Source organism: Vombatus ursinus, unplaced genomic scaffold, assembly GCF_900497805.2.
Source record: "Vombatus ursinus unplaced genomic scaffold, bare-nosed wombat genome assembly UNPS02006874.1, whole genome shotgun sequence".
NCBI lineage: Eukaryota > Metazoa > Chordata > Mammalia > Diprotodontia > Vombatidae > Vombatus > Vombatus ursinus.
In genome coordinates this window covers 7672771-7697954 of record NW_020946652.1, presented here as the reverse complement: position 1 = coordinate 7697954, position 25184 = coordinate 7672771, and the positions used below count along the sequence as shown (strand labels likewise).

General features: G+C 59.0%; 1 protein-coding gene across 2 annotated transcripts; it reads right to left on the bottom strand.

Moving 5' to 3' along the window:
* Positions 1-1227: 1227 nt before the first annotated feature.
* MELTF (melanotransferrin) lies at positions 1228-25184 on the bottom strand. Of its 2 annotated transcripts, none has more exons than XM_027848819.1 (16): positions 25043-25184; positions 23832-23986; positions 21600-21699; positions 20794-20976; positions 17765-17921; positions 16368-16435; positions 12773-12960; positions 12377-12557; positions 11511-11662; positions 10333-10429; positions 9320-9514; positions 8231-8387; positions 7978-8045; positions 7300-7487; positions 4904-5102; positions 1228-2915 (listed from the first exon to the last, which is right to left on the bottom strand). In XM_027848819.1, exons 1-16 carry the CDS (start codon positions 25095-25097, stop codon positions 2854-2856), a joined length of 2205 nt encoding a protein of 734 aa, XP_027704620.1. In that variant the 5' UTR covers positions 25098-25184; the 3' UTR covers positions 1228-2853. The 2 variants fall into 2 exon arrangements, with proteins under 2 accessions (XP_027704620.1, XP_027704621.1); XM_027848820.1 differs by having other exon boundaries at positions 9320-9511.

The window sequence follows — 25184 nt, the reverse complement described above, 5'->3', positions numbered from 1 at the left end:
ACATGGTCTCTGCCCTGCCTTCCCCTTTGCTCTGGTTCTGCCCAGGGTGGGGGGTGAGGGGCAGCTGGAGATGCTCAAGGGGGCCAGGGCCCTCGTCTTCATCCACCCTCCTGGCTCTGGCCTCTGCTGCCATCTCATTCAGGAACCCATCTGGCACACAGAGCTCTGAGCCCTGGAACACTGAATTATCCCTGCAGCCTTCTCTCCCTGACGTCTGTACCTGCCAGGCCCACCCTCTGCTCCCCTGGACTCCATGCAGGCGCCTTGGAGGACCAGGCTTCATGCCTCCGGGCTCCGGCCTGGCTTCTGGCCTCCCAATCCATGCTCCCCCCATCCCCACTCCACAGCGTGCCCCTTCATTCCTGCCACTTGCCCAACTTTTCAGTCCCTTTGGGCATTGTCTTCTCCAGCAGAATGTAAGCTCCTTGAGGGCAGGGACGGATTCTTTTGCCTGCTCTTGTCAGTGCAGAGAACAGTGCCTGGCACTTGGGGGGGGTGTAATAAAGGTGATCTGCCAGTCCCTCAAATCTTCTGCCTGTGCTGTGTGTCTGGCTTGTGATCACATGCAGGTCACCTTGGGTGGGACTGCTGTGGGATGGGCCCCCTGAGAACCCCAGAATGGTGGAGCCAGAAGCCATCCTGGAGGGGTTCATTGGACTATGGGCCAGACTCGGCATTCCAAAGCCACCTCTAGCATGGATTAGGTGTCCGACCCCTGGAAAGCTACAGCACTGCCCTCAGTTTTCCCATCTGTAAAATGGGGGTACCAAGCTCCCATAGCAGAGAGCTCTGCAAACCTCCAAGGGGTGTACATGCTAGCTGTACAGACTGTCATTACAGTCCTGCATTTTACACAGCAGAAAACTGAAGTCCAGGCTGGGGGAGGGCCCAGAACCTAGGCCTTGGGGCTTAGCTCAGGTGACCTTGGCCCCTATGAGAGGAGGGGTCACATCAGCTCACCCTGTCTCCCCTCCAGCACTGATGCCTCCTACAAAGTGGGCATCAGCAAGTGTTTGCTGAGTAAACGAGTGGCAGTTAATGCTGGGTATGAAGTTTTCCACCTCTTCATCAGAGGGAACCCCAAAAAACAAGGAGCTAGCCTTGGGGGAAGCTCTCTTCAAAGTGGGGGGGTTTGGAGCATCAAGTCTGTGGCAGCTGGAGAGGGATAGAAGCAAGGTCAAGCCTGGGAAGGCAGGTTTGTTTTCAGACCTGTTCTTTATTAGTGCTTAGATCTGCTGCCCCCATAACCCACCTTACACCCGGTACACTCAAGTCAGATGGCCTCATTGGCCTTGTGAGATTCTTCACGGAGACAAGAAGCTGTAGCCAAGGCCAGCATGGGTCCAGGCTCCAAGGGCCAAAAGCTGCACAGACACGCGCCTGCCTCTTTGAGAACCTTTATCAAACTTCCAGTCCGGTAGAAGGGAGAAGGACCCAGAAGGGGTCTGGGCTAAGCAGGAAGGGGGCCATGGACAAGAAAGAAGGTGGCTTGTTGGCAGCCTAAACGGTGGTGCAACCTTCTGGCCGTTGGGAGCGAGAGGACTGTGACGGGACCTGGGGCTTCTTGCGGCTGCTCAGAAGGAAAGCTGGAGGCCATTTCCACTGTCTCAGCTGTGGGATCAGAGGGCCCCAGTTTGCCCCCATCCCACCTCCTCTGACCCCAGTCATCCATCACTGCCAAAGACCAAGCTTCATTTCAGTGCTTACTTACAGCAACTGGGCCCACATGGCCCCCTTGGGTGTGCACCTCTGACCACTCCCTCAATCCATGAAAAGGTCACTTGAAGGAGTTCTGCAGGGTGGGGAAGTGCCCTCAACTCCCTGGTGCTTTGGTGAAAGGATCCTGCCCCCTCCTCCAGGGCTGTGTTGACCGATGCCCCTCAGGCTTGAGATAGTGGCATCTGTTGGGATGTTTGCTTTGCTCCTGCCCCAGCCCCATGCTCTGGGCTGCCCTACTCATTAGCCAGGCCCCCGCGGGCCCGTGGCAGACACGCTCACTGATGTGCATCAGGGCAAGGGGGCAAGGGAAGGAAAGCCATATGGCAGTCAGAGGGGCAGCTGAGAGGCATCTTGCACCTGGGCCAGGTGATGGATTGGGGCAGCCATGGGGGCCCAGAGTGGGGGTGGCAGATGAGATGGAGCAGCAAACACTCAGGAGCAACGTTGGAGCCCCAAAGTCAGAGTGGAGCTTCCATGGGCCAGGCATGGGAAGGTGACACAGGGGTGAAAGCTGGCAGAAAGAATGGAGGGAAGGAAGGAGGAAAGACCCAAGCCTTGAAAAGCAGGATATGGACTCTTCTCCCCCCTCCATCTCCAGGCTCCGGGCCACCCCAAGTTCTCAATCTGGAGGAGGCCTGCAGAGAGGGTGCTATGAGGCTGCCCCCCTAGGCATGGGCAGGATTCTGGATTCCAGACAAGCTAAGCCCATCATGGGTGTTTGCCCACCTCTCCCCGCCCCCCCATAGGACCAGGAGATGCAGCTGAGCTGCTGCCAGAAAAACCACCTCGAGTGCAGATATGTGGGGTGGAGGGCTGGGCTCTCCAGGAGCGACTCCCCAGATTCCCCCGGGGAAGGACCGACCTCTCAGCACTTTCATCAGTCTGGCCTTTTCCATTCTAATTCAAATTATGGGAAGGAGGGATGGGTAACACTAAGTTTTATTCTTGTTTTAAAACTGCTTGCCCAAGCCCTCTGTGGTGACCGGGCTCCTAGGTCTCAGCAGAGGGGCGATGGGGCACCCTTGTTCTCTGATTGCTCCCAGAGCAACGTTAACTGGATTTATTAGGAAGGGTGGCCTTGCGTGTGTGAGGGTCTGAGCCTCCCTCCGTCTCGAGGAAGGGCCGGAGGAGCGGTCACAGGCCAGGACTGCTCAGGAGCAGGAGCAGTGGGAGCAGAAGGGCCGGGGGAGCGGTCACTGTCAGAGAGGAAGAGATGCGGGGATTAAGAACAAAAACCCTCCAGAGCCAGTCCCCTGAAGCCCTCAGGGCGCCGTCCCCGGTACCACGGACAGCTCCCGAGGGTGCCGCAGTTGCGCCTCACAACCTCTGGGTTAATCCTTAGGAACAACTGCCCAGCCCGAGGCTGCAGCAGGGACCGGCCAGAGCCCCCCTTGGCTGGGGAGGAGGAGAGAAAGCGAGGACAAACCGGGCGATGGGGGATGGGGTCAGAAGTGGACCCTGCAAGGGGCCTGGGAGTATTCACCCTGTCCTGAGGCCCTTAAAGGTTGGCGGGCGCCTTCCACATAACAGCCCCGTGAGAGAGGCGGAGCAGGGACGGTTGTCCCCACTTTACTTATGAGAAGACCAAGGCACAGACTTGTTCCAAGTCACATGCTAAGAGGTCAGAGGGGTTTTTCCATCGTCTCCCAGAAGTCCCTGGGCCTGAGAGCTCTCACAGTTAGAAGCAATCTTCTGTATATATCCATATTTAAACCCTGGCACACACCATGAGGATCTTGGGGCAACCAGGTGGTGCAGTGGACAGACTGCTGGCTCAGGAATCAGGAAGACCTGAGTTCAAATCTAACCGCAGACACTTGCAAGTCATTTAACCTTTGTCTCCATTTCATCAATGGTAACATGGGATGATAACAGCCCCTACCTCCCAGGGGGGTTGTGAGGATCAAATGAGCTAATCATTGCCAAGTGCTTAGCCCAGGGCCTAGCACACAGTAGGTGCTCTATGAATGCTCATTTCCTCCTCTCCCCCCTTTCCCCGGGTCTCATCTCTGTAAGAGGCATGCAGATCTCCTAGCAAAGCAGGAGAGACCACCTCCTCCCTCTACACCTGCAAGGACTGCCCTCCCTCCACCTGCAGTCCCCACCACTGAGACAACTGAATACTCAATTCATCCACTGAAAGGGCTCCAGCCCCCCAGGGTATATGCCATTGAGTCTGTGCATGAGCGGGGCACCTCCCAGGGCCATCCCCACCCTCTGCTGGACTTCTGTCCCCAACCTTGGAGTCACTGGAAGAGTGACCAGCAAAGAAGCTCAGGAAGACACCGGGCAAAGGCCAGGCAGGAAGCAGGAGGGTGTCACCTTACCAGCCAGAGTGCCTTTCTCCAACTGAGGGTAACACTCCTCTCCAGCTGCCCCCTCCCCAACTCCTCGGCTCCCTCCTGAGCAGCCCTGACCTGTGACCGTTCCCCCGGCCCTTCCTCGAGATGAAAGGAGGCTCAGACCCTTCACCTTCATCCTTCATCTGTCCAACAAAGACCCAACTGATCCCCACACAGGCTGCAAGGGGCCATCAGCAGCTTAGCTCCTGGAGGGGAGGCCTCCAGAGACCTTCTGGAAGCTTCTATGGTGCCCACCCCCCCAAGCCCCTGGAAATGGTGGGGGGTCTTGTGAGGCCTCCTGGCAGCTTCTATGATGCCCACTCCCCAAAGCTCCTGGAGATGGGGGGGGCTCTGGAGGCCCCCTGGCAGCTTCTACGGTGCCCACTCCCCAAAGCTCCTGGAGATGGTGTGTGTGTAGAGGGGAGCTCCAGAGACCTCCTGGCAGCTTCTACAGTACCCACCTCCCCAAAGCTCCTGGAGACGGGATTGTTGAGCGGCCTTCTGGCAGCTTCTATGGCACCCACTACCCCAAGCTCCTGGAGATGGGGGGGGGGCTCCAGAGACCTCCTAGCTTCTACAGTACCCACTCTCCAAAGCTCCTGGAGATGGGGGGCCTCTGGAGGCCTCCTAGCAGCTTCTACAGTACCCACCCCCCAAAGCTCCTAGAGATGGGGGGGGGCTCCAGGGACCTCCCGGCAGTTTCTATGGCACCCACTCCCAAAGCTCCTGGAGATAGTGGGGCTCCAGAGACCTTGTGGAGCACAGTCCTGGGGGGTCCTGTTTGCTTTGCCGATGGCTGTGGCCAGAGTCCTGTTGCAGGTGGTGGGGGCGGTCTTCCTTACCTGCTCCTGAGCACTGCAGTGACTGAAGGCCCTCCAGGGAAGCCACATAGTCCTGGCCCAGCCAGGATGTGTATGAGGTCTTCTCCTGGACAGGCACCACTCGGACGGTGGAGTCTTTGAACAGCAGGTCTTGGCCACGGTAATCCGAAGAGTCAAACATTTTGAATCCGTTCTTGTTGCTATCATTCCCAAACAAGTCCTGGAAATGACATTCATTCATTCATTCATTCATTCATTCATTCATTCCTTTATGTAAGATACATTTTTGGGTTCTGTCCTGGGGGATTCAAAGACAAAATTGAGCAGCTCCTGCCCTCAAAGAGCTTACATTCTATGGAACACAGAGTCCTGGGGGCATGGAATGACAGCCTGGGCTTAATTTACTGGGTGACTCATGAGAAAACATAATTTCCAATGTCAGGGGACAGAGGATTTAATGACAAGCTCCAACCCAACTGAAGGGGACCTTGTGGAAGCTGGAGCCCAAGAACCCTCCCCCAGAGCCCGGAAAGATCAGAAGGGCTGGGCTGCGGTCACGCCTGGCAGGCTCAGCACCCCTGAAGCCCAGCTGAGCAGGGGGGTCGGGCTTTGGGCTCCGCGGCCGAGGAATGTGGATGCGTCCATCTGGCAGAGACCCAGGAGCCAGCTGGGGACTCCTCCTGGGACTTTGGACCCCCAGACCAGAAGATAAGGAGTCTTGGGGCTAATGATAAGAGCCGGGGGAAGGGGACACTGCCTTCCACAGAGTTTCCCCTACTTGGCAGCCAGAGAACGTTGCTGTCTCCAGCCTCCTGACCACCCTTCCCAAGCAGAGGGAGGGAGAAAGGCTTCATAGCGCCAAGTGGATCAGGAGGTCCCCGCAGGTGTGCGGCTCATCTGGGCCCCAAGCCCTCCTCGGAGCTCCCCTCTTTCTGCCCAGCCAATCAGCAAGCATGGATTTAGCACCTACTGTGCCAGACAGTGTGCTAAGGGCTGAGGATCCCTAAAGAGACAGAAGGCGGGTCCTGCCCCCAGAAGCTCCCAGTCTAAACACCTCTGGACAAACAAGCCACAGGCAGCACAAACTGAGATATCCCCAGAGGGGAAGCCGATAGAATGAAGGGGGATGGCAGAAGACGGGATTTTAGCTGGACTTGAAGGAAGTTGGGGAGGTCGGTAGTCAGAGCGGAGAAGGGATGGCATCCCAAGCAGGACGCACAGCCAGAGATAATGCCTGGAGTCAGGACATGGAGCACTGTGTATCAGGAACAGCCAGGAGGTCCCTGTCACTGAATCATCGCAGGGATAAGGGGTGGGAAAGGGGCAGGGTGTGAAGAGCATCACGAGTCAAACAGGATTTTACTTTTGATCCTGAGGGATGGGGAGCTGGGGTTGGTAGAGAAAAGGAAGGGGCGGCTGGTCAGACCTTTGCCAGCAAGTGGAGGATGAGCTGGAGGAGAGGACCTGAGTGCAAGATGTCTCATCTTTGTCCCCGTATCTCAGAGCCTGGCATGGCACAGGTGTCTAATAAATGCTCACTGGGTTTGGATCACGTTTTGGGGGTCTGATGTTATGGCAAGACCCTGTAGCCTGAGTGAGTTTCCTACCAAGGGGCCAGGAGATCCCCCTTGGCATTTGTTTAGCCCTGTCCCTGGGCAAGAGGCCCAGGGCCTGAGGTGACGGTTTCCTTGTCCCCAGAGGTCTCCAAGCCCCGTGTGAGGACACTGGTGCTTGGAGGTGGGGGCAGAATTCCCTTCGGCCTTGTCTCCTGCTGTGGTGGGCACAAGGGGTCCAGGGCGTGGGGGGGTGGGGAGTAGCATTTTCTCAGATTTCAGCTAGGATCGGTGTCCCATTCAATCTGACCACAAGTAAAGATATCCTTTTGCCTGTTATGGCCCATGAGTAACTTGCTGCGTTATAACCCCGAGCCTGGATCACTGGACTGGCCTGAGCTGGGCCTGGCCCAGACCATAAGCCCTCCCTCTCTGAGAGAAGGACCTCAGCCCAAAGGCCTACACCTGGGGGTCACCACATTGGCAGTTCATACGGTGTGGACTCCCCAGATCTGCTCATCTGTCACCACTCCCACCTCCACCTCTTGGCCCTGCCCCCACAAAGTGCTGGAGGATTCTGGGCACAGACGCCCCTGAAGAGGGCCTGGTTCATTTCACTCACGCGTTACTTACTGGCCAAATACTACAGACCGTATGCCACAGAAAGAACATCCCCTAAGTGCACAGGACAAAGTCCAGAAAGGAAACTGAGGCTCAGGAAGGGAAATGACTTGGCTGAAATCATCCAGCCGGCTGGAGCAGAGACAGGAGCCGAACTCAGGGCTGGAGCTGCTTCCTCCGGTCTGGTCAGCCGGCTGGACGTGGGGGCCTCCCTCACCCCACCCCCACCCTCCTCCTCCTCACCTGTGCTTTGTCCAGCAACCCGTACACAGCAAAAATGTTGGTGTCTGGGTGTACCATAACAGCATGAGCCGGCACCTGGGCCAGGTTGCAAGCCTCAAACTGGGTGACCTCAGCCCGGGCGCCATTGGGACACAGCAGTTCATAGTCTTCAGACCTCAAGCCAACTGCCCAGTCCTCGGTGTTGTGGCCTGGGGAGGTTGGGGTGGGCAGGAGAGGGGGAAGGAGAAAGTCACCTGGGGGAAGTTTCCCGATCCCCGGTCTCAGCCCCCGGCCCTTGCTCCAGACGCACAGGGTCTCAGGTCTCCCCCCACTACCTCCACAGGTTCTCTCCCTTTCCTCGGGGACCCCGGGGCCTCAGAGCCTCAGGCACGATTCTGTGGGACCTTGTGGTCACAGGAAGGGCCCCAGAGGCTGAACAGTCCAAGCCTTTTGTTTTACTGACAGAAAACTGAGGTGTACAGAGAGGGGCAGATTAAACAGGGTCACCCAGAAAGGACCAGGGGAAGGATCTAGGCCCAGCCTCTGACTCCAGAGCCGCCGGACCATGCTCCGCAGGGTGGACACAGACAGGGTTTGTCCAATGGGCCCAGGAGGAGAGAGGGCCCTTGAACTCTGTGCCAGTGAATCATCCCGCCATCACATGTGGTGCCAGGAGAGCCCCGGCCCCCGGCCTCTCACCATCGGTGTTGTCAAAGACGGTGGAGTGCTTAATGAAGGCCACGTCTCCAGCGCCCTCAGCCAGGCACCTGCCGAAGACCAAAAGAGAGTGTAAGCTCCTGGAGGGCAGGGCAGGCTTCCTCTCTCTGCCCTGATTAGTCCTGGGCCCAGCACACATCAGGCCCTCCATAGATGCCGGCAGAGCTAAAGACGGCCCGCCCGAGGAGCCCATGGATTCCAACGGCCCGGGAAGCTGCCCTGGGGGCCGAGGTACCTGAAGGCCCCACTGTAGCCATAGTAACGCTCCTGGCTGTTCCCGAGACATTTGTTCAGGCCGTGGTCATCCCCGACGCACAGCTCACAGAGCTGGGGCGGGTAGTCTTTGGCGTTGTTCACAGGCACACAGCTGGCCGAGAAGAATTCACTCACGGCTAGAAGGGAAGGGGTAGCGGGGAGCGGGCAGCAGGATTTCTGGGTGCCCAAGCCAGGAATGACCCTCCTCACTGGCACAATCGCATCTCCTAGAGCATTGCCCTCCAGGCTGGCTCTGTTCCCACCATGACAGGCCTCCTGCCCTCCGCATCCACCCGTTCTCCAGGGAAGAGGGGTAAAGTGGAGCTCATGGGCCGGGCCCAGCAAGATAATATGGGATAATGATGCCCACGGCTTGGGTAGATGCCAGGTTCAGGCCAGCCTCAGGGCTCAGCAAAACTCTTTCAGCATCAGCCCAGCCACAAATCATGTCTGGCCGAGTGGGTTTGAACCACGCACTGGGTCTGTGGTCAGGCCTTCCCGCCAGCCCGAGCCTGGTGATTCCATCCACATCTGCTCCCATGACCCCCAGGCCCTGAGGCTGCTGGCGAAGGCTCCCATGAGCCAGGGTCCCCCCCCTCCCCCTCCAGGTCCCGGCCAGCTGCCCTTTCCAGAGGGACCAGGAAGCCCAAGGCCCACAGCTTGAATTGTGTGTGTGTGGGGGGGGGTCCCTTTGGTGCCTCTGCCTTTGGCCATGGCTGCAATGAGTGAGAGCCGTCCCAAACACTGGGGAGGGGGTGGCTGGGAGGGGCACCCAGGGAGGGCAAGGCTTTTGCCGGCTCTGAGATACCCTCTTCTGTCTGGAATGGGAGGTGGGTCTGTCTGGCAAGGAGGCAAGGGAGTGATTACCCTTCCCTTGGGGCTTCAGGGCAGCCCCAAGCCCTGCAGTGGGAGGGAACGTGGGTGGGAAACAACCCCTCTCCTCCCCTCCACTTCCTCTCCTCCCCCACCTTCCCTCTGCCCCTCCCCTTCTCTCCCCCTCCTCCCCCCACCCTCCTCCCACACCTTCCCTCTGCCCCTCCCCCTCCTGGTTGCTCTCCCCCCATCCCACCTTGGAAGACGTCACAGCCCTTGGGCCGGATGAAGCCTCTCTGGACCAGGACCCCGACAGGGATGTCCCAGCCGGACGCGATGCCGTAGCCAGAGTGACAGGACCGCTTGCCCTTGAGCTCATCCATGGTGAAGGCGTAGGAGCTGTTCCTCTTGACCACGGCCACCGCGTAGTACGTGTCCTTCGCGTCGTCTGCTGGCGTGGCGAAAGACGCTGAGGACCTCCTACCCCCACCCCCACCCCCGACATCCCTCCTGCTCCCGCGGCATCTGATCCCCAATTCTGTGACCTAAACGGACCCGTCCCAGGAGCTGTGGGCACTGGGCTGGGGGCTTGAAGAACAGGCCCTGGGACACTCCCTGGTCACCTTGCGGTTCTGCCCACTCCCAGCCCTGGCCACAGGGATGGCAGCCACACCGGCCCCCGCAGGGCCCCCTGCCCTGGCCCCAGGTGCCCTCGGGGCCTCCCACCTGGGCCAGGGCGAGCCAGCAGCAGTCACAGACAGCTCTGGGGGCCGCTGCCCAAGCCATGGAACCGTCTGGCATCTCTGTGGGATTTTTCTCATCTCACCAAACAGGCCTCAGGAACGAGAACACGAGGGTTCTCCACACCCATGGGAAAGGACTAAAGCCCCAAGACTGCCCGGGAGCCGGGCGAGTGGAGGGGATTGGGGGTGGCCCAGCTGTCAGTAAAAAGGGCCCGCGGGCTCAGGGCTGACCAACACCCTAACCACTGGGGTCCTCCCCAAGCAGGAGGTAGTGAGATCCCCATCACTGGAGAGCTCCAAGCAAAGTCGGAATGTGGGGGTGGGGTCCATGCCTCTGTGGTCCCAGGCAGCTCAGGGATCTCCCCCAATGCTCCCTCCACACAAAAGGAGGGCACTGGTCCCCAGAGAGCCTGCCCAGGCCAGACTCCCCCAGGCCTCCTGCCCAGCAGCCCTCCCGCAGCCTGGCAGCCACCCGTCACTCAGGGCAGACGGCCAAGCCCACAGAAGGCCCTCTTTCTGCCCTTACATTGGTAGCTCTCTCCTGCAGCTGGCACGAGGCCATAGATCTGCCCGGCCGTGTAAATATCGTCTCCGCTCAGAGTGATGACGTCGGCTTCCTTGGCCTGGGGGGACAGGATATGAGTTGGCCTCCTTGTTTGGTCCTAGCTGTTTTCTCAGAAGCCTCTGGGCATGTTTCAGGTAGGGGTGGGGGGTGTACGGACACTGGGTACAACTCACTGTGACCTGGCCCCCTCCCAGGGCCTCTCTCCCTCCTCCCTGCCCAGGGGAAGCCACTCTGAGCTGGCCAGCCTGGGTGGGGTGGAGAGAATGAGTGTCCGGCTGGGTTCTGGGAAAGCCAAAAGCCCATCCCTGTCCCAGGGCTGCCCCTCTCTAGGTCTATGCCTCCCTGGACACCTGGCAGGGGCATCGGGGCTCATGGTGGCCAATGGAGCCATGATCCCACAGCCAGGCTGAGCCAGCCCCTCTCTGGAATCTGGGACAGCAGAAGCCCAACGTTAAGAGCAGGCAAAATCAGAGGGCGTCTCCTCCAAGGCCCTGATGCATTGGCCCCTGAGAGGTGAGGCTCCCCAAGGGCACCACCCACTGCCCAGTACTGCCCATAAGTCAGGCGACTTAACCTCCCGCTGTGTTCCAGACACTGGGCTAAGCCGAGGATGCAAAGAAAAGGAGAAGACAGTCCCTGAGATATGTGTGCAGGCCGCAGGAGGCTGGGCAGGGGCTGCGGTCAGTGCTGTCCAGGGGTCAGCTCCCGCCTGCCTAGCTGCCTCTTCTCAGCACATTTGAAGCACACTGGGCTACACCATAGGTACTCTACACACGCTGCCAATGGGCAGTGCCTCTCTCAGCCACGCCCATGCTCCCAGCCTCTCTTAGATGCAAAGGGGGACCTGCCCCTACCCCAGAGTTGGAGGGAGCGGGGATCCCAGGCAGCAAGCCCGGCTTTCTTCTGCCCCAGAGGAAGTGCTCTTGGACTCTCTCCTCCAGGGAGGTGGCAGGGGCCGGGGTAGAGAGGCAGAGCTGCCCAAGGATGGAGTCCTGAGTCCCCAGAGGGCTGAGCCAGGCCCAGGCCCAGGACAAGCCACGTCCCCCTCCCACAGACACCCCCAGGACCCTCGTGGAAGAAGTCACTGGGGCTGGCTGCCGGGCATCACCCTCCCTGCCACCCGGGGGGCCCCGGCCCACCTTGATCTGCTCCATGCAGTGTCTGGCGGACTCGCCTGAGACGCACTGGACTTCGGGTTTCAGCTGCTTCCGGCTGAAGGCTACTGCCATGTCCCCACACTTCTGGATCTCCAGCGTGGAGAGCACGCACCATCGGAGGTAGCTAGGGAGCCCTGGGGGACGGAGAGCCAAAGTGAAGGGACGCTGGCGTCCTAGAAATCATCCATCCGCACCCCAAGATGCCTGCCCTGAGCAACCCAAGCAGAGGCCGGGCGCAAAAGGAGGCCGGCGCAGATGGAGGCCGGGCGCAGACAGAGGCAGGCCCTGCCCCAGGGGACGACTGCCCGAAGAGGGGAGGCTCCCTGTTTAGAACTGAGGGACTTCCTGGATGGAGGCCTGGGCTTGGGGCGGCCCCAGACTCTTCGCATCCCCCTAAGGCAGGAGGATGGGGGCTGGGCTGGGACGGCTCTGAGCCAAACCCCTAAGGCCAAGAGGGCAGAAACTCAGCGAAAAGGCCACTTGCTGGCTCAGGGGACAGAGCCCTGGACTGGAGTCAGGAAGCCCCGCCCTCAAGTCTGCCTTCAGACATGTCCTAGCTCTGGGACCTGGGCAAGTCCCTTCACTCTGCTTGCCTCAGTTTCCTCAACTGTCAAATGGGGATCATAGTAACACTTGCCTCTCAGGCACGGTAAGTAGCACAGTGCCTGGCACATAGTAGGTGCTTAATAAGTGCTTGTTTACTTCCATTTCCTATCTGAGAATAAAGTACCTGCTCCACCTTGGTGAGGGGCTTAAGGAGAGAGAGACAGAGCCTTGAGTGAGAAATCCTCCCAGGCTGGAGGCAGCTCCTGAACCAGTCCCACAGCGTCTGCTGCCAGGCTACTCACTGTTGGGGTCGCAGACCAGGCCCATCATGGCATGGAGGTACTCAGGGCCCAGCCAGGCCTCGTAGGTCTGCGTGGCGATGGGCACCAGCTCCATGGTGGAGTCCTTGAACAAGAGATTCTTCTGCTGGAAGGTCTCGGAGTCAAACATCTGGAAGCTGGCTCCCTCCTGGTTGAACCTCATCTGTGGGGGGGGGGGCTGGAGGGATAACTAGTAACTGATGAAGGGATGGGGAGAGGGAAGGAGAAGGACACAGACAGAGACACAGAGAGCCATCCCAAAGGCAGTGGGGAGGGCTTCCAGGATGCCAGGTGCTCAGCAGCAGGACCAGACCTTGGACACCAGCTGGGGAGGAGCCGAACATCCCAGCGGGGCTGGTCTTGGCCTCCCACCCTCACCTGGCCCTCGTTCAGCATCCGGAAGATGAGGTCCCCATCCATGTCGGCCCTGACGACCACGGCATGCGCAGGCACCTGGGCCAAGTGGCAGCGTCTCCACTGGGTGACTTCTGCCCGGCTGCCATCCCTGCACAGCAGCTGAAAGTCGCGGGACAGCAGCGGCCTTCCCCATGAGCTCAGGGTTTTCCCTAGGAGAAGAAGACCTTCCAGTCAGATCAGCTCCAGCCCAGGAGGTGGTGAGAGGGGCCCTTCACCTTGAGAGCAGGGCTCTCCCACAGGGAAGCAGGCCATCCCCAGGCTCTGCCCACCACTCCTGTTTCAGCAGCTTGAAACAGTTCTCCCAAGGGCCCTCTTGAAGGCCAGACACTCAGCCCTGGTGCCTGGGGCTTGAGGGGGGATCCTGCCAGGCCCCTCAGTGTCCAGAGTCGGTACAAACCAGTGGCTTTGCTCCAATCTCACCAGCTGAGGGGGAGGAGACACACCCGTTTTTATACACTGCTCCCCTTCGGTCCCAGGAAGTCCCCTACTGGGTGCCTGGCACTAGCAGTACAAGGATGCTCTGCCCTCAAGGATGGCCAGTCCGGAGGGTGAAGCTGGAGCTAAGTGGAACACAGATTGTTGGGCTCAGGGGAAGCTGAGGTTCAGAGAAGGCAACTGGGGGACTCTGGGGGGGGTGGCATCCTCATGGGATCTGGACGGAAGGGAAGGATTTCAACATGACAGGCACTGGGGACCAGAGGAGGTACCGGAAGCAACAGCGTACAAAGGCACAGAGGGTATGTTCCCAGATGCTGCCCTGGGCCCCCTTCCCTTGTTACTGTGTGCCTGCCCTCTGTCGGTGAGCTCATCAGCTCCTGGGGGCCAAGCGTATCTGAGCTCCAGCCCTGACTCTGCCAGCTGATGTCCCATCAAGCCTCACATCCAAACCCCCTTTTCCAGGGAACTCCTCAGCCTCCAGGGCACCCTCCCTCTGTGCGGGGCAGCAGGGTCCGTATCTCCACCAGCATTCCTCTTCCATGGCAGAGAGCTGTGATAGTCCTCTCTCTGTGAGTCTGACCTCCTGGCCTCTCACCTCTCCCTATGCCTCAGTCCCTCACCGAGACCTCCAGCCTCCGTCCTGCTCCTCTCCCCATCCCTTAAGCCTTTCTCAGGCTCTGGCTTCACTTTCCTCGCTTCCCAGCACTGCCCCTGGAGTTAACCACTTCATCCCTAAATGCCCTCTGCCCACTTCAGCTATTGCTGTGCCCATCTTGGCAGATCTGAACCCTGGATAATGCCCACCAGCCACCTCCTTCCCTCCTACTCACAAGCTGCTGGATGGCGCCAGAGGAAATCACAAATCCACCACCAATGTATGTTTTCTCATCTCCACTGGCTCCTTCTAGCAGCATCAAAGTCCTTTTACTCCTTCCTTCTTCCAGCTTCCTTTTCAGCCCCCAGCAGCCTTCCAAACCAGCCTCTTCTCTCCTCAAGCCTCCCTCACCTCCATGTCCCAGCTGAGGACCTCGCCTCTTAGGAGAAAATGAAGGCCACTCCCCACGAGCTTCCCTTCTCTTCGTCTCCAGCCTTGGACATCAGCCCTCTCGCGTCTGGCTGTCCGCAGACGTGCTCCCATCTTCTTCCTTCTCCCCCTTCCTAGCCACACCCACTTTTCTCCTCACTTGATCCTGCACTTCCTCCTTTTCTCAGGCACACTCTTGGAAAGAGCTGTCTACACTTGTCTCCATCTCTTCTCCTCTCTCTCACTCAATAATCCTTCACAATCTGGCTTCTGACTTTATTGTTGTTCGGTCTTTTCTGATTCTTCATGACCCCACTTGAGGTTTTCTTGGCAGAGATACTGGAGTGATTTTCCATTTCCTTCTCCAGCTCATTTTACAGATGAGGAAACTGAGGCAAACAGGGTGAAGTGACTTGCCCAGGGTCACACAGCCAGTAATTATCTGCATCTGGATTTGAACTCAGGTTCTCCTGACTCTAGGCCCAGTGCTCCAACCACTGAGCCACACAGCTGAAACTGTGGTCTCTGAGGCTGCACAGAGCTCTTCTTTACCAGATCTGATGGTCTTTTTTCAGGCCCCATCCTTCTCATCCTCTCTGCAGCCTTTGAAACTGTTGACATCCTCTCCTGCAGACTCCATCTTCCCTGTGTTTTTGTGACATTTCTCTTACCTGAGTCACAATGCCTAGTAAGTGCTTAATAAATGCTCACAGACTGACTATCTGACTGCTTCTTCTTAGTCTCCTTTCCTGTCTCATAGGCTGCCCCTAACTGTGGGTATCCCCCAAGAGTTTCCCTCCTGGTAACCTCATTAGTTCCTGTTACTATTTCTACTCTTTTCATTCCCGGATCTAAATATCCAGCCCTGACCTCTCTCTTGAGCCCCAGTTTCACCTTGGCTATTACATATTGTAAGCTGGCTGTCAGGCAGGTGCCCCAAACTAAACATTCAGAAGAGGACACATTCTCCTCCCCCCACCCCAATCCTCCCCCTCTCCTGACTTCCTCTTGAGGCCACCACCTTTCTCTTAGCTGGCCAGATTCTCGCCTTCAGAGGCGTCCTGGACTCCTCCATCACATCCCGTCAATTCCGCCTCTCTGACCCGTCCTGCATCCCCACCATGCTCTCCGATCTGTGATGGCCCCTCCTTCATCACCCTTCACCTGGACTGCTGCAGCAGCCTCTGAAGAGGTCCCTCCGGTCAATCATCCTTCCCACAATTACCTTCCAGGACACTCCCCAGCTCAGGAAGTTTCAATAGCTCCCTAGTAACTCGAGAACGAGACACCAGCTGCTTGGGCGGGTGGATAAAGCTGTTTGCTCATAAGCCAAACTGCCTGTCTAGACTTATGGGCAGCCCCTTCACGCACTCTGCGTGATCGGTGCCAAACCTCAGCACTGTCTCCCACCTCCGAGCAGGTGCACAAGCTGCGCCCTCAGCCTGGTAGGTGTGCCTTCCACTCCAAATCACGGAAGGCCCCCAGGAGCACAAATTCAACCCGGCTTGAGGAAGACGCCCTCTGAGCATGCCCACCATGCCCCCAGCGGTCATTCCTCCCGCTGCCTGAAGACCTCCAATGGGGAAGGGGAAGAGGGGCGCCCCCGGCCTCGCTGGTCCACCCACAGCACCCGGGGACAGCTCCAGATGCCTAGCTCATATTTCTTGTGTCTTGAGTGTCTAGGATGGTTCCCAGCACACAGCAGGCGCCTAATACGTTTACGGTGGAGCTGACTACGTCCCGAGTGCCTCAGTCTTGGGCTCCTCCCCAAGAGCAATCCCCAAAGCCAGAGCAGGCCCCTGGCAGGGTGATGCCCTCTCATTCACCTCCAAGTCTGGACCCACCAAGGAAGCCTCCCACCCTAGGGACTAGTGAGGAAAAGGCAGCAAGATCTCTGTGGCCAGGGCTGTTCATGGCTTAGGATCTTGTCATGTCCAAGGGAATAGAAGAGATGACCTCTCCCGGGTCTTTCGAACCTTCTAGCCCCCTTCTAACCTTGCAGGACCAGAGCCTCCTCCGGACTTGGCCCTTAACGTCACCCAGGGGCACTAGACCTGGCTCCCACCCCTCCCCCAAGGAGACGCCCACACCCACCATCTGTGTTCTCCAGAACTGTGCTGTGCTTCACAAATGCCACATCTCCGGTTCCGTCTGCCAGGCACCTGCAACAGGGGAGAAGAGGAGGAGCTCAGTGCCCCGCCTACCCTCAGGTCCCTGAGCACCTGCTGGCCACCTGGAACGTCCACAAAGTCCAGGAGATGGGACAAGGTGGAGCCAGCTCCTGACTGCGTTCTAGACTACATCGTGAAAGGGAGGGTGAGTGGCCATTTGGGAAAGGAAGGAGTGGCCCGAAGGGCTGGCCCAGCCTCCTCCAGAACCGCCTTTCCTTTTTACATTGTTTACAGGGTCACTAACCCGGTATAAAAGGGCCCTCTGACAGTGATTTGGCCAGCCCACCTGCAGCAAGTGTCTCCCGTTATTCTTGGGGGAAGGGCAGTGGGGGCAGAGGTTGACGCTAGCACCAGGAGATGGGCTCAGACCTGGCTACACCAGAACAGCTGGACTTAGCGTCCATCTTTTGTTGGCAGATCTCCAGCAAAGTGTTCTTGGGCCATTTCATATTTCTACCAAAGACATCAATAAAGACCCAGGGTGCTTCTCACATTACAGAAGATACTCCGCTGGGAGGGAGGCGCCCAGGATGATAGCCAGGGTCCAACATGATCTGGCAGCACAGACACCTAGTCTGTCCTCAGCAGGACAGAGCTCTGGACTGAGCCGAATCAGATGAAATGGAATAGGGATGGGTCATCTCACACTTGGGTTCAGGAAATCCAATTGAAGCCCCTGGTGACTCTCCCGGGACCCCTCGGTTTTGGCGCACGTGTCCATACCCCCCAATTCTAGAAAGTTCTCTGGGACCTTTGGCAGCTCAAGCCTCATTCTTCCGAATGCTCGCCCCCAGGGCTCCCTATGGGAGGTCAGTGTTTGGGCAGCTGCCATGGAAAGTGACTGTGGTATAAAGAAATACTCAAATCCTTTCTTGAAACATGTAAAAAGGTAAAATGAGGGCTTGGGGCTGGATGTCCCTTCTAACTTTGCTGCCCTATGATTTGTCCAAGGTGATAATGCCCAGGAAAATGAGACTGCATCGCTCTGGCCAGATTCTTGGTCATGAGCCCTGCCCCTGCCTCCTTGGCACTTGGAGAAAGAAGCTGGGGGAGAGGGTCTTGGGGAGGGGGAGGAGTTTCCCCCTGGAATAACCTTTGAGCTGTCCTGCTTGTAGGTGGTCCCATTAGAAGCTGATGTGACATCCACCGGGAAGGCTGCCTGGGACTCTTCCAAACTGCCCCCCAGGTTCCTGTTCAGACTCTGGTTCTCTCTGTGGCGCCCACCCTGCCAGCCCCCGTGCCAGGCCCTGGCCTGGCTATCTGGCTGAGGCCTCTAAACATCTTGCTCCCCACAGCTGCTGGCTTGGCTCTCCCTCTTACCTGAAGGCTCCACTGTAATCATAGTACCTCTCCAGGGGGCTCTTGGCACACCTTCCCTCCCCCGCAGCGTCACCCCTGCAAAGCCTGCAAAGGGAGTCCGAATAACTGGTCTCCCCGGCTCCGGGGACACAACTGCCCCCAAAGTAGCTGCTGACCGCTGCAGGAGAGAGAGGTGAGAAGTCAGTCGGCCTGCCCTGCCTGGGGTGGGGGGAGGCTAGTCCCTGAGCCAGGGACCCTATTCTCTATGGAGAGGATTAAAGATGTCTGTTGAGAGGCAGGGCGGCAAATAACAAGGAGAAACACTCTGGCCCTGACCTTGGAAGAACTGGGCTGGAATGCCCCCTGGATCCTGGAACCCGGGGCAAGTCAGCGCCTTCTGCACCTTGGTGTCTCCAGCTGCAGAGGGGATAACCCCCGCGCTGTCGCCTCTCCGGGGCTGTCATGAGCATCAGGACCAGATGGTCCGTGGAGAAGCATCACATCCCTGATGAAGGAACCCATCTGAACAGGAGCCCTTGGGATTCCTCCCCCAGAGAGTCGGGGGTTCACTAGGGACCCCCCTGGACCAGCTGCTCTGCCTGGCTTTTCAGGCCCCTAACACACAGTTCCCTCTTCCTCCTCCCCCTCCTCCTCCTCCTCCAGGGAGGCTTCCAGGGCTGCTGGGCCCTTCTCCCAGCTGCTCAGGGACTTGGGCTCAGCCTTAGAGAGTTCACCCCATCAGCCTGCAGGTGGTTTGGTGGGGAATACTCGATGGCTGCTGTGCTGCTGGGACAGGAGCCGGCTGCCGCCATCACCCCTCAGGTAGGACAGCAGCCTCCGTGCCTCAAGTCACCTGGCTCCTCCCAGCCTTCAGGGGCTCCTTCTGGCCCCCAGGAGAAGATGCCAACCCACAGCCCAGTCCTGCTCCTATGGGTTTATCACCTAATCACTGACCCTGGGATCATGCTTTAGGACACTCGCTCTCACTCTACCAGCACAGATGGGGAACCAAGACACAGAGGGCTTAAGTGACTGGTTCATCACCACAAAACTAGTAAGTGTTGGAGACAGGATGAACTGCATCTTTCCTGACTGTGTCTGGTTAATGACTGAGAAAGATGTGGCCATTCCACGCGAGCCTTCTCCTGGCCCTTTGTCTTCATCTCAAGACTCCTCTGTCCCCCCACCCCGAGTCTCTGACAATGGGGTGGCCCTTCTCAGAGAAGAGATCTGTTCTCCCGGGCCAGCCCTCCCTGCTACACACGCCCCTCCAGCACGTGGCACCTCCACAATCTGCCCCCACCCTGCTCGAGCTTCTTCCTCTCCTGGGTCTTCCCCTCCTGCCTTTTAATTAACCCCGGGTCTCCCCCATCCCCAACGAGCCTTCACTTGGTGCTACCGCCCCCTCAAACTGTCACCCTTTGTCTCTCCTCTCTTTCTCAGCCACAGCAGTCTCCATTCTCAGCCTCCCTTCCTCTCCCCTCTCAGCTTCCCTTCCTCTCCTCTCTCAGCCTCCCTTCCTCTCCTCTCCCACACTCCTCACAGCTTCTCCAGTACCAGGGACCTCTCACTGCAGAGCTGATGGTCCTTCCTCAGGACTAACCCTTCTCTGTCCTGCGGCATCTGGTCCTGCTGACCACACTCTCTCCTCTCTCTCCTCACTTTTTGGGTTCTGAGGACCCTTCTGTCCCCCATTCGCCTCCGCTTTGTCCGACGTCTCCTCTCCAACCTTTCAGCTCCCAGCCCCTGCCCTCCCAACCTGCTGCCATATTGAATGTGTGTATGAATCTGTAGGATTCACTTTGTGCTCATTCTACGTCAGCATGGACCAGTCCTTGTCTCCTGCAGCACCCTGAGAGTGGGTAATTCTCCGTCCTGGCACCTCCAGAGCCTCCTGGCACATGGCAGGTGCTTGATGAATGCTTTTGATTGATTTCATCAAACATTCATTCAACAATTACTTGTTAAGCAGTCACTAAGTTCAGGGCACTGGGGACGCGAAAACATTTAAAAACCCCCAAACTATTCCTGTTCCCAGGAAATAAGCCACGGCTATACTCAGACGAAATCATATCTGTAAATGTTAGCACAGTGCCTGGCACCTAATAAAAATGCTCGATCCTTTTATACAGATAAGTAAATGCAGAAAATTGGGGAGGGAGCAAGCGCTATAGGAAATCAGGAAAGGTTTCCTGGTGGTGGTGGCACCTGGGAAGATTGGAAGTGGCTGAGAGGAGAAGGGAGGACATTCCAGGTATGGGTACAACCTGGGCAAGGGTCTGGAGGTGGGACATGGTATGGTACAAACAGGGAACAGCCCAGAACCTGGTTTGTGGGTAATTCTGAGCACCTGTGGTGTGATTAGCCCTGGAATGTAGGCACGACCAGAGAGCCGTGAGGGGCTTTAAATCTCAAAGTAAAGAGCTGGCATTTGACCCTAGAGGCAAGAAGGAGCTCCTGATGATCCTTGGGCAGGAATCTAAGAAAGATGACTTTTGCAGTTGAGTGGGGGACAGAGAGGCTGGAGGCAGGGAAATCTAGGAGGAGACCAGAGGTGACCAGGAGAGCATGTGTGCATGAGAGCTGCTGTGGCCAGAGCAGTGGTGGGCTCTGGGCACAGATTGGCTCTGTGAGATGAGAGAAAGGAAGGAGTGGGGTCCGTCCGGAGGCTGGCAGGAGGGAGCTACTCTGAATAGAAACAGGAATGTCTGGGCTCCCGCACAACTGCGCAGCCGGCAGGGCTGGCGGTGGGGGGTTCCTAGAGCCTGCTCATGGGAGCTGTCATTGCCAAAGAAAACATCCCCGGCCCCTCCACACATATGGCACACGCTTCTCTGACCCCAGCCATCTCCCTCCCATCTTTGCTCCGGTCGGCTGTCCTCCACACCGGGAAGACCCTTCCTCCTCATCTCCACCTCGTAGCCCCCTGTCCTTTCAAGGCCCAGCTCGGGGCCTTCCTTGTACCCCGGATGGAGCACAGGGCCAGTTCACGGGTAGCCGGGCAGCCAGCCTGGACAACCACAAAGGTGGGCGAAGCCCCGCTGCCTCACCTCTCAGCACGTCGCAGCCCATCACCGAGAGGCGGCCGCTCTCCACCAGGTAGCCCACAGGCACGTTCCAGCCCACGGTGCGGTTGATGCCCGTGTGGCAGGACCTCACCCCTTGCAAGTGGTCAATGTTCAGAGAGGAGTTCCTTCTGACCACAGCCACAGCGTAGTAGGAAATGCCAGCCTCTGGAAGGCAGAGAAGAGGATCTGAGTTTGCAATGAGGCTCTGACTGAGCCTCAGTTTCCTCATCTGTCAAATGGAAGCAATCCTTCCTCTCAGGCGCCTCTGTCCTAGGGCTATGGTGAGATGGGAGGGGAAGGGGGCCGGAAGCTCCAGGTACCGGACACCGGCCCCTAGGATGTAACTTTTCAACCCCAAGAAACCAACACCCCAGGACACAAGTCTTGGGCTTGGAGCTTAGCCCTCTCTACCCCAAACCTGGAATTTTCACCATTTAGGATCAAAACCCTTGTTAAAGGCAAGTCAGGCTTCCTGTGGGCTCCTAAGATGCCCTGAGGGCAGGGAGCTGGGCTCCCCCACACAGGAGCTGCTCCTGGGACACCCCGAGGGCAGAGAGCTGGGCTCTCCCCTCCCCCCACAGGGCTCCAGTGACACCCCGAGGGCAAGGAGCTGGGCTCCCCACACACACACAACGAGCTCTTTCCCAAGCCCTGGAAGAGCCAGCCCAGGGTGGGGGATACCAAAGAGGACCACCCCCATGTGGCCTCTCCCTCCGGAGGCCAGCCCTCAGCCCTGCCTCCAGGGCTCAGGGTCCCTCCTCACCTGACAGGGCCCTGCCATCCCATACCTTGATCATACATTTCACCCACCACGGGCTTCAGGTTATGGTACTTCCCAGCCTCGTAGATGGCTCCCCCGTCTAGTGTGATGGCATCTGCCTCGTTGGCCTGTCCAGGAGCAGGGCAGTGAGTGTGGACAGGGCCGTGCCCTTGCCCCATCCTCCCACCCTGCCCAGCAGGCCCCTGGCCCCCCAGCTGCCCCTTCCCTGGCTCTCTGGAAGGCCCTGGAGCCCAAGGGCCTGGGGGAGCACCTCTTGGCAGTCCCTCCCTTTACAGAGGCAGCTGCTGGGCCCTGCTGGGCCCTCCTCTTTACACTCCCCCACCTGCATCCCCTCGGGGCTTCCCTCTTTAAGAGAAAAGGGCTGGTCCAGAGGTGCCCAGGTTGAGAGCCAGAGGCCCTGGGCTTCCCTCATCCAAGGAGGGCAGGGCCCTGGGCACCTCAAAAGCCTGTGTCCTCCAAATGCCCCTCTCACTGCCCAGCTAAGCCTCCCGGCCCCTCACATGGGGCAGTTTGTAAAGCACAGTACCTAGTATGCAGTAGGGGCTTAATAAGTGCTTGCTTCCTTCCTTCCTTCCACCCAACCTTTATGATTTGAGGGGAACCCAGGGGAGTTTCTCTGTCTTCAAATCTCCCCCATCTGACTGAAATAACACATTAGACCAGGTCATCCTTTTGCCTTTCGGCCTTTGAAAATGCAGGAACACCTCGGAAGGAGGCACTGAGCAGTCCTGGAATCGAGCCCCCGGATCCCCGGCTCTGAGAATGTCCCAGGTCCGAGCTGGAGCCCAGACACCAAAGGAAACCTCACTAGTCACAGGCTAGCCATGAATCTAGAATGAGTCAGGCCTGCTTATGGACTCTCCAAGGGGCCATCCTGCCTCTGCTAAGCGACCTCCAAGGCTCTTGCCTTCCAGGTGCCCCATCTCCCCCCCCAGCCCCCCCAGGCAGCAGTGACACCCCCCCTCCAGCCCCCCCACAGTAGTGACACCCACCTACATAGCCCCCATACCCCCCAAGCCCCATACTCCACCCAGACAGCAGTGACACCCTCCCCCTGCAGCCCTCATCCCATCCCACAGCACCCATCCCCCTCAGACAGCAGTGACATCCCCCCTGCAGCCCCCCCAGGCAGCAGTCCCCCTACAGCAGGCATATCCCCCCTTCATAGTCCCCACCCCCTCCAGACAGTAGTGACACCCCCCTCCACAGCCCCCGTTCTCCCACAGCAGTGACCCCCCCCGCAGCCCCCGCCCCCTTGTTCCTGGCTCCGCCCTCACCCCGCTCCATGGACCCGAAGGCAGCCCTCCTGTCCCCCCAAGTCTTCCAGGGCTGCCTGCTTCTCCCTAGAAGGTCCCAGAGCAAACGGAGGAGCCGCGAGGAGACGCTCACATTTGCTTTCCGGGGCCAAACTACCTTCTGCAGTCCCCTTAGAGACTCATTCTTTGGCTCACCGCGGGCGAGCTGAGGGCACGTGGCAGAGCCTTGAGGCGCAGCGCCAGGGCAGCAGGAGGGCCCTCCATCGCCCACCTTTGTGGGCGCCCTGGCCCCTCCCTGCCCTGCCCTGCCCGGTTCCGTCCCAGGATCCAAGGCCCAGCTCAGGGGCTGCCTACCCCTAGACCTTCCCGGCTCCCCCTCCTCTCTCCGGTGGCTTGGGGCTCCTTTGCGCCTGTTCTCAGTGTCGGCTCCCCTGCTGGAGCATCCGCCCCTCGAGGGTAAGACTACCTTTCTCTTCGCTTCTCTCTCTGCGGCCCCAGCCCAGTGCCCGGCACACAGCCGGCCCTGGTGATGCTGGGCTGGAGCGGGGGCAGCCCCCTGAGGGGGAGGCCCTGGCTGGGCCCCCACGGTGCGCTCGCTTGTTGTGGAGCTGAAGACTCCAAAGCCCCGCCCTCCCGCTCCCTTTAGCGTGTCTGCCTTGGGCTCAGATGACCCTTGGCACCCTGGGGGTCCTGCCTGGCACCACCCCCATGCCCTCTCGAAGTCTGGTTCAGGCTCATCCATCGTCTCTGGCCTGACATCTCGGAGTCGGGGGTTCTGGGTCAGTGGCCAAATGAGTCATTGCCGCGGAGGTGGGAGGGGGAGGATACACCCCCAGCCCAGCCCCTCCCTGTGGTCTCCTGTGCCTTGCCAGCCAGGCCCCCAGGAGCGACCACTTCCCCTGACGCACAGTCACTCGGGCGGATCGTGCCCGGGGCACCGTGCCGGGACCCAGCCACGCCCGAGGCAGGCTGGGGATACTCACCTTGATGAGGAGGATGCAGTGATCAGCTGAGGCCCCCAGCACGCAGCTGAGGGACGGCCGGATGCCGGCCTCCCTGAAGGCCGCTCCCATGGCCACACACTTCTCCTGCTCTGGGTCAGAGACGGTGCACCACCTCAGCTCACTCACCCCCAGCGCTGTGGGAGGACAGGAGAGGGTGGGGCCCCCAGCCCCACCCCCAGGTGCAGGCCCAACCAGCCTCCCACGGGGGGAGGGGATCACGGCGGGGTGGGGGGGCGTCCACAAAGTTCTTCGGCTGTTTGCGGCAGGATTGTCCCCCCACCCTCCAAACAGCCTGGCACGGCAGAATGGGGGACCTGGGATCCTCTGTCACTGCAGGAGGGACTTCAAAGGTCATCTTTGCCTCGCACCCCACCACCTGGCAACATCCCCGCTAGGTCTAGGGCTCCCCGGCTGCTCTGAGACCCCTGGCTCCTCCTCGACCGAGATGCTTCATCTCCTACCTCCAGGCCTCTTCTCTGGCTGTGCCCCCTGCCTGAAAGGCTCTCCCTCCTCACCTGCCTGGTTCTCTTCAAGCCCCAGCTAAAATCTCACTTCCTCCAGGAAGTCCTTTTCAGTTCGCCTTACTGCTTTGCCTCCGATGACTACGTCCAAGGTGTCCTGTCTACAGCTCATTGGCACAAGGTGTTTGCGTGTCTCCCCACTGGGTTGGGAGCTCCCTGGGAGCAGACACTACCTTTCTTTGTATCCCCAGAGCTCAGAAAGGTTATAGGTACCCCATAGACGCTCACTAAATGCTCCTTGGCTGAGGCTACCCATCCCACTCTGGAAGAGTAGCCCTGCTGAGCTGTCTGCTGGGAACCAAGACTCTGGAAGATCCCACCCTGCCCCCAGACTCCAAAGCTACCCCTCAGGGGCTCTCCCCTACTGGGCGCTGGTGCTCTGGGGCCCCTCCTCTGCCTCCTCTCCTGCTGGGTCATGTCTGGTGACAAGCTGGGCTCAGCTGGCCCCAGGCAGGCCAGGGAAGGGCCAGCATTGGCTCTGCAGTGCCTGGCTGGTGGCTGAGGCTGAGACATCAAGGGCCAGGTTTGGGTCCAAACCCCAACTTTGCTGCAGTGTCCCATATGACCCTGAGCCAAGTGCCTCAGGTCTGAAGTTATTTCTCCTGCCTCCTGCCAGCCACCTCTGGGTGCCAGCCTGGAGCTCCAGAGGGCTGGAGGGGGGTCACTTACCTGCCTGGAAGGACAGGAGCAGCCCCACGACATTGCAGAAGGCCCTCATGGTCATGTCTGTGGTCCTTTGCCCCCACTGCAGACAGTGTTGCCCACCACCCCCAGGTGCCTCCTGTTGGGCTCAGCCTCCCTTGTCCCTGGG

Coding starts and splice junctions, on each gene's coding strand:
- MELTF (XM_027848819.1), bottom strand. CDS start 25,097: ATGACCATGAGGGCCTTCTGCAATGTCGTGGGGCTGCTCCTGTCCTTC. Junction 23,987..25,042: donor GCTCCTGTCCTTCCAGGCAG/GTAAGTGACCCC, acceptor GTCCTCCCACAG/CGCTGGGGGTGAGTGAGCTG. Junction 9,515..10,332: donor TGCAGGAGAGAGCTACCAAT/GTAAGGGCAGAA, acceptor TCGCCACGCCAG/CAGACGACGCGAAGGACACG.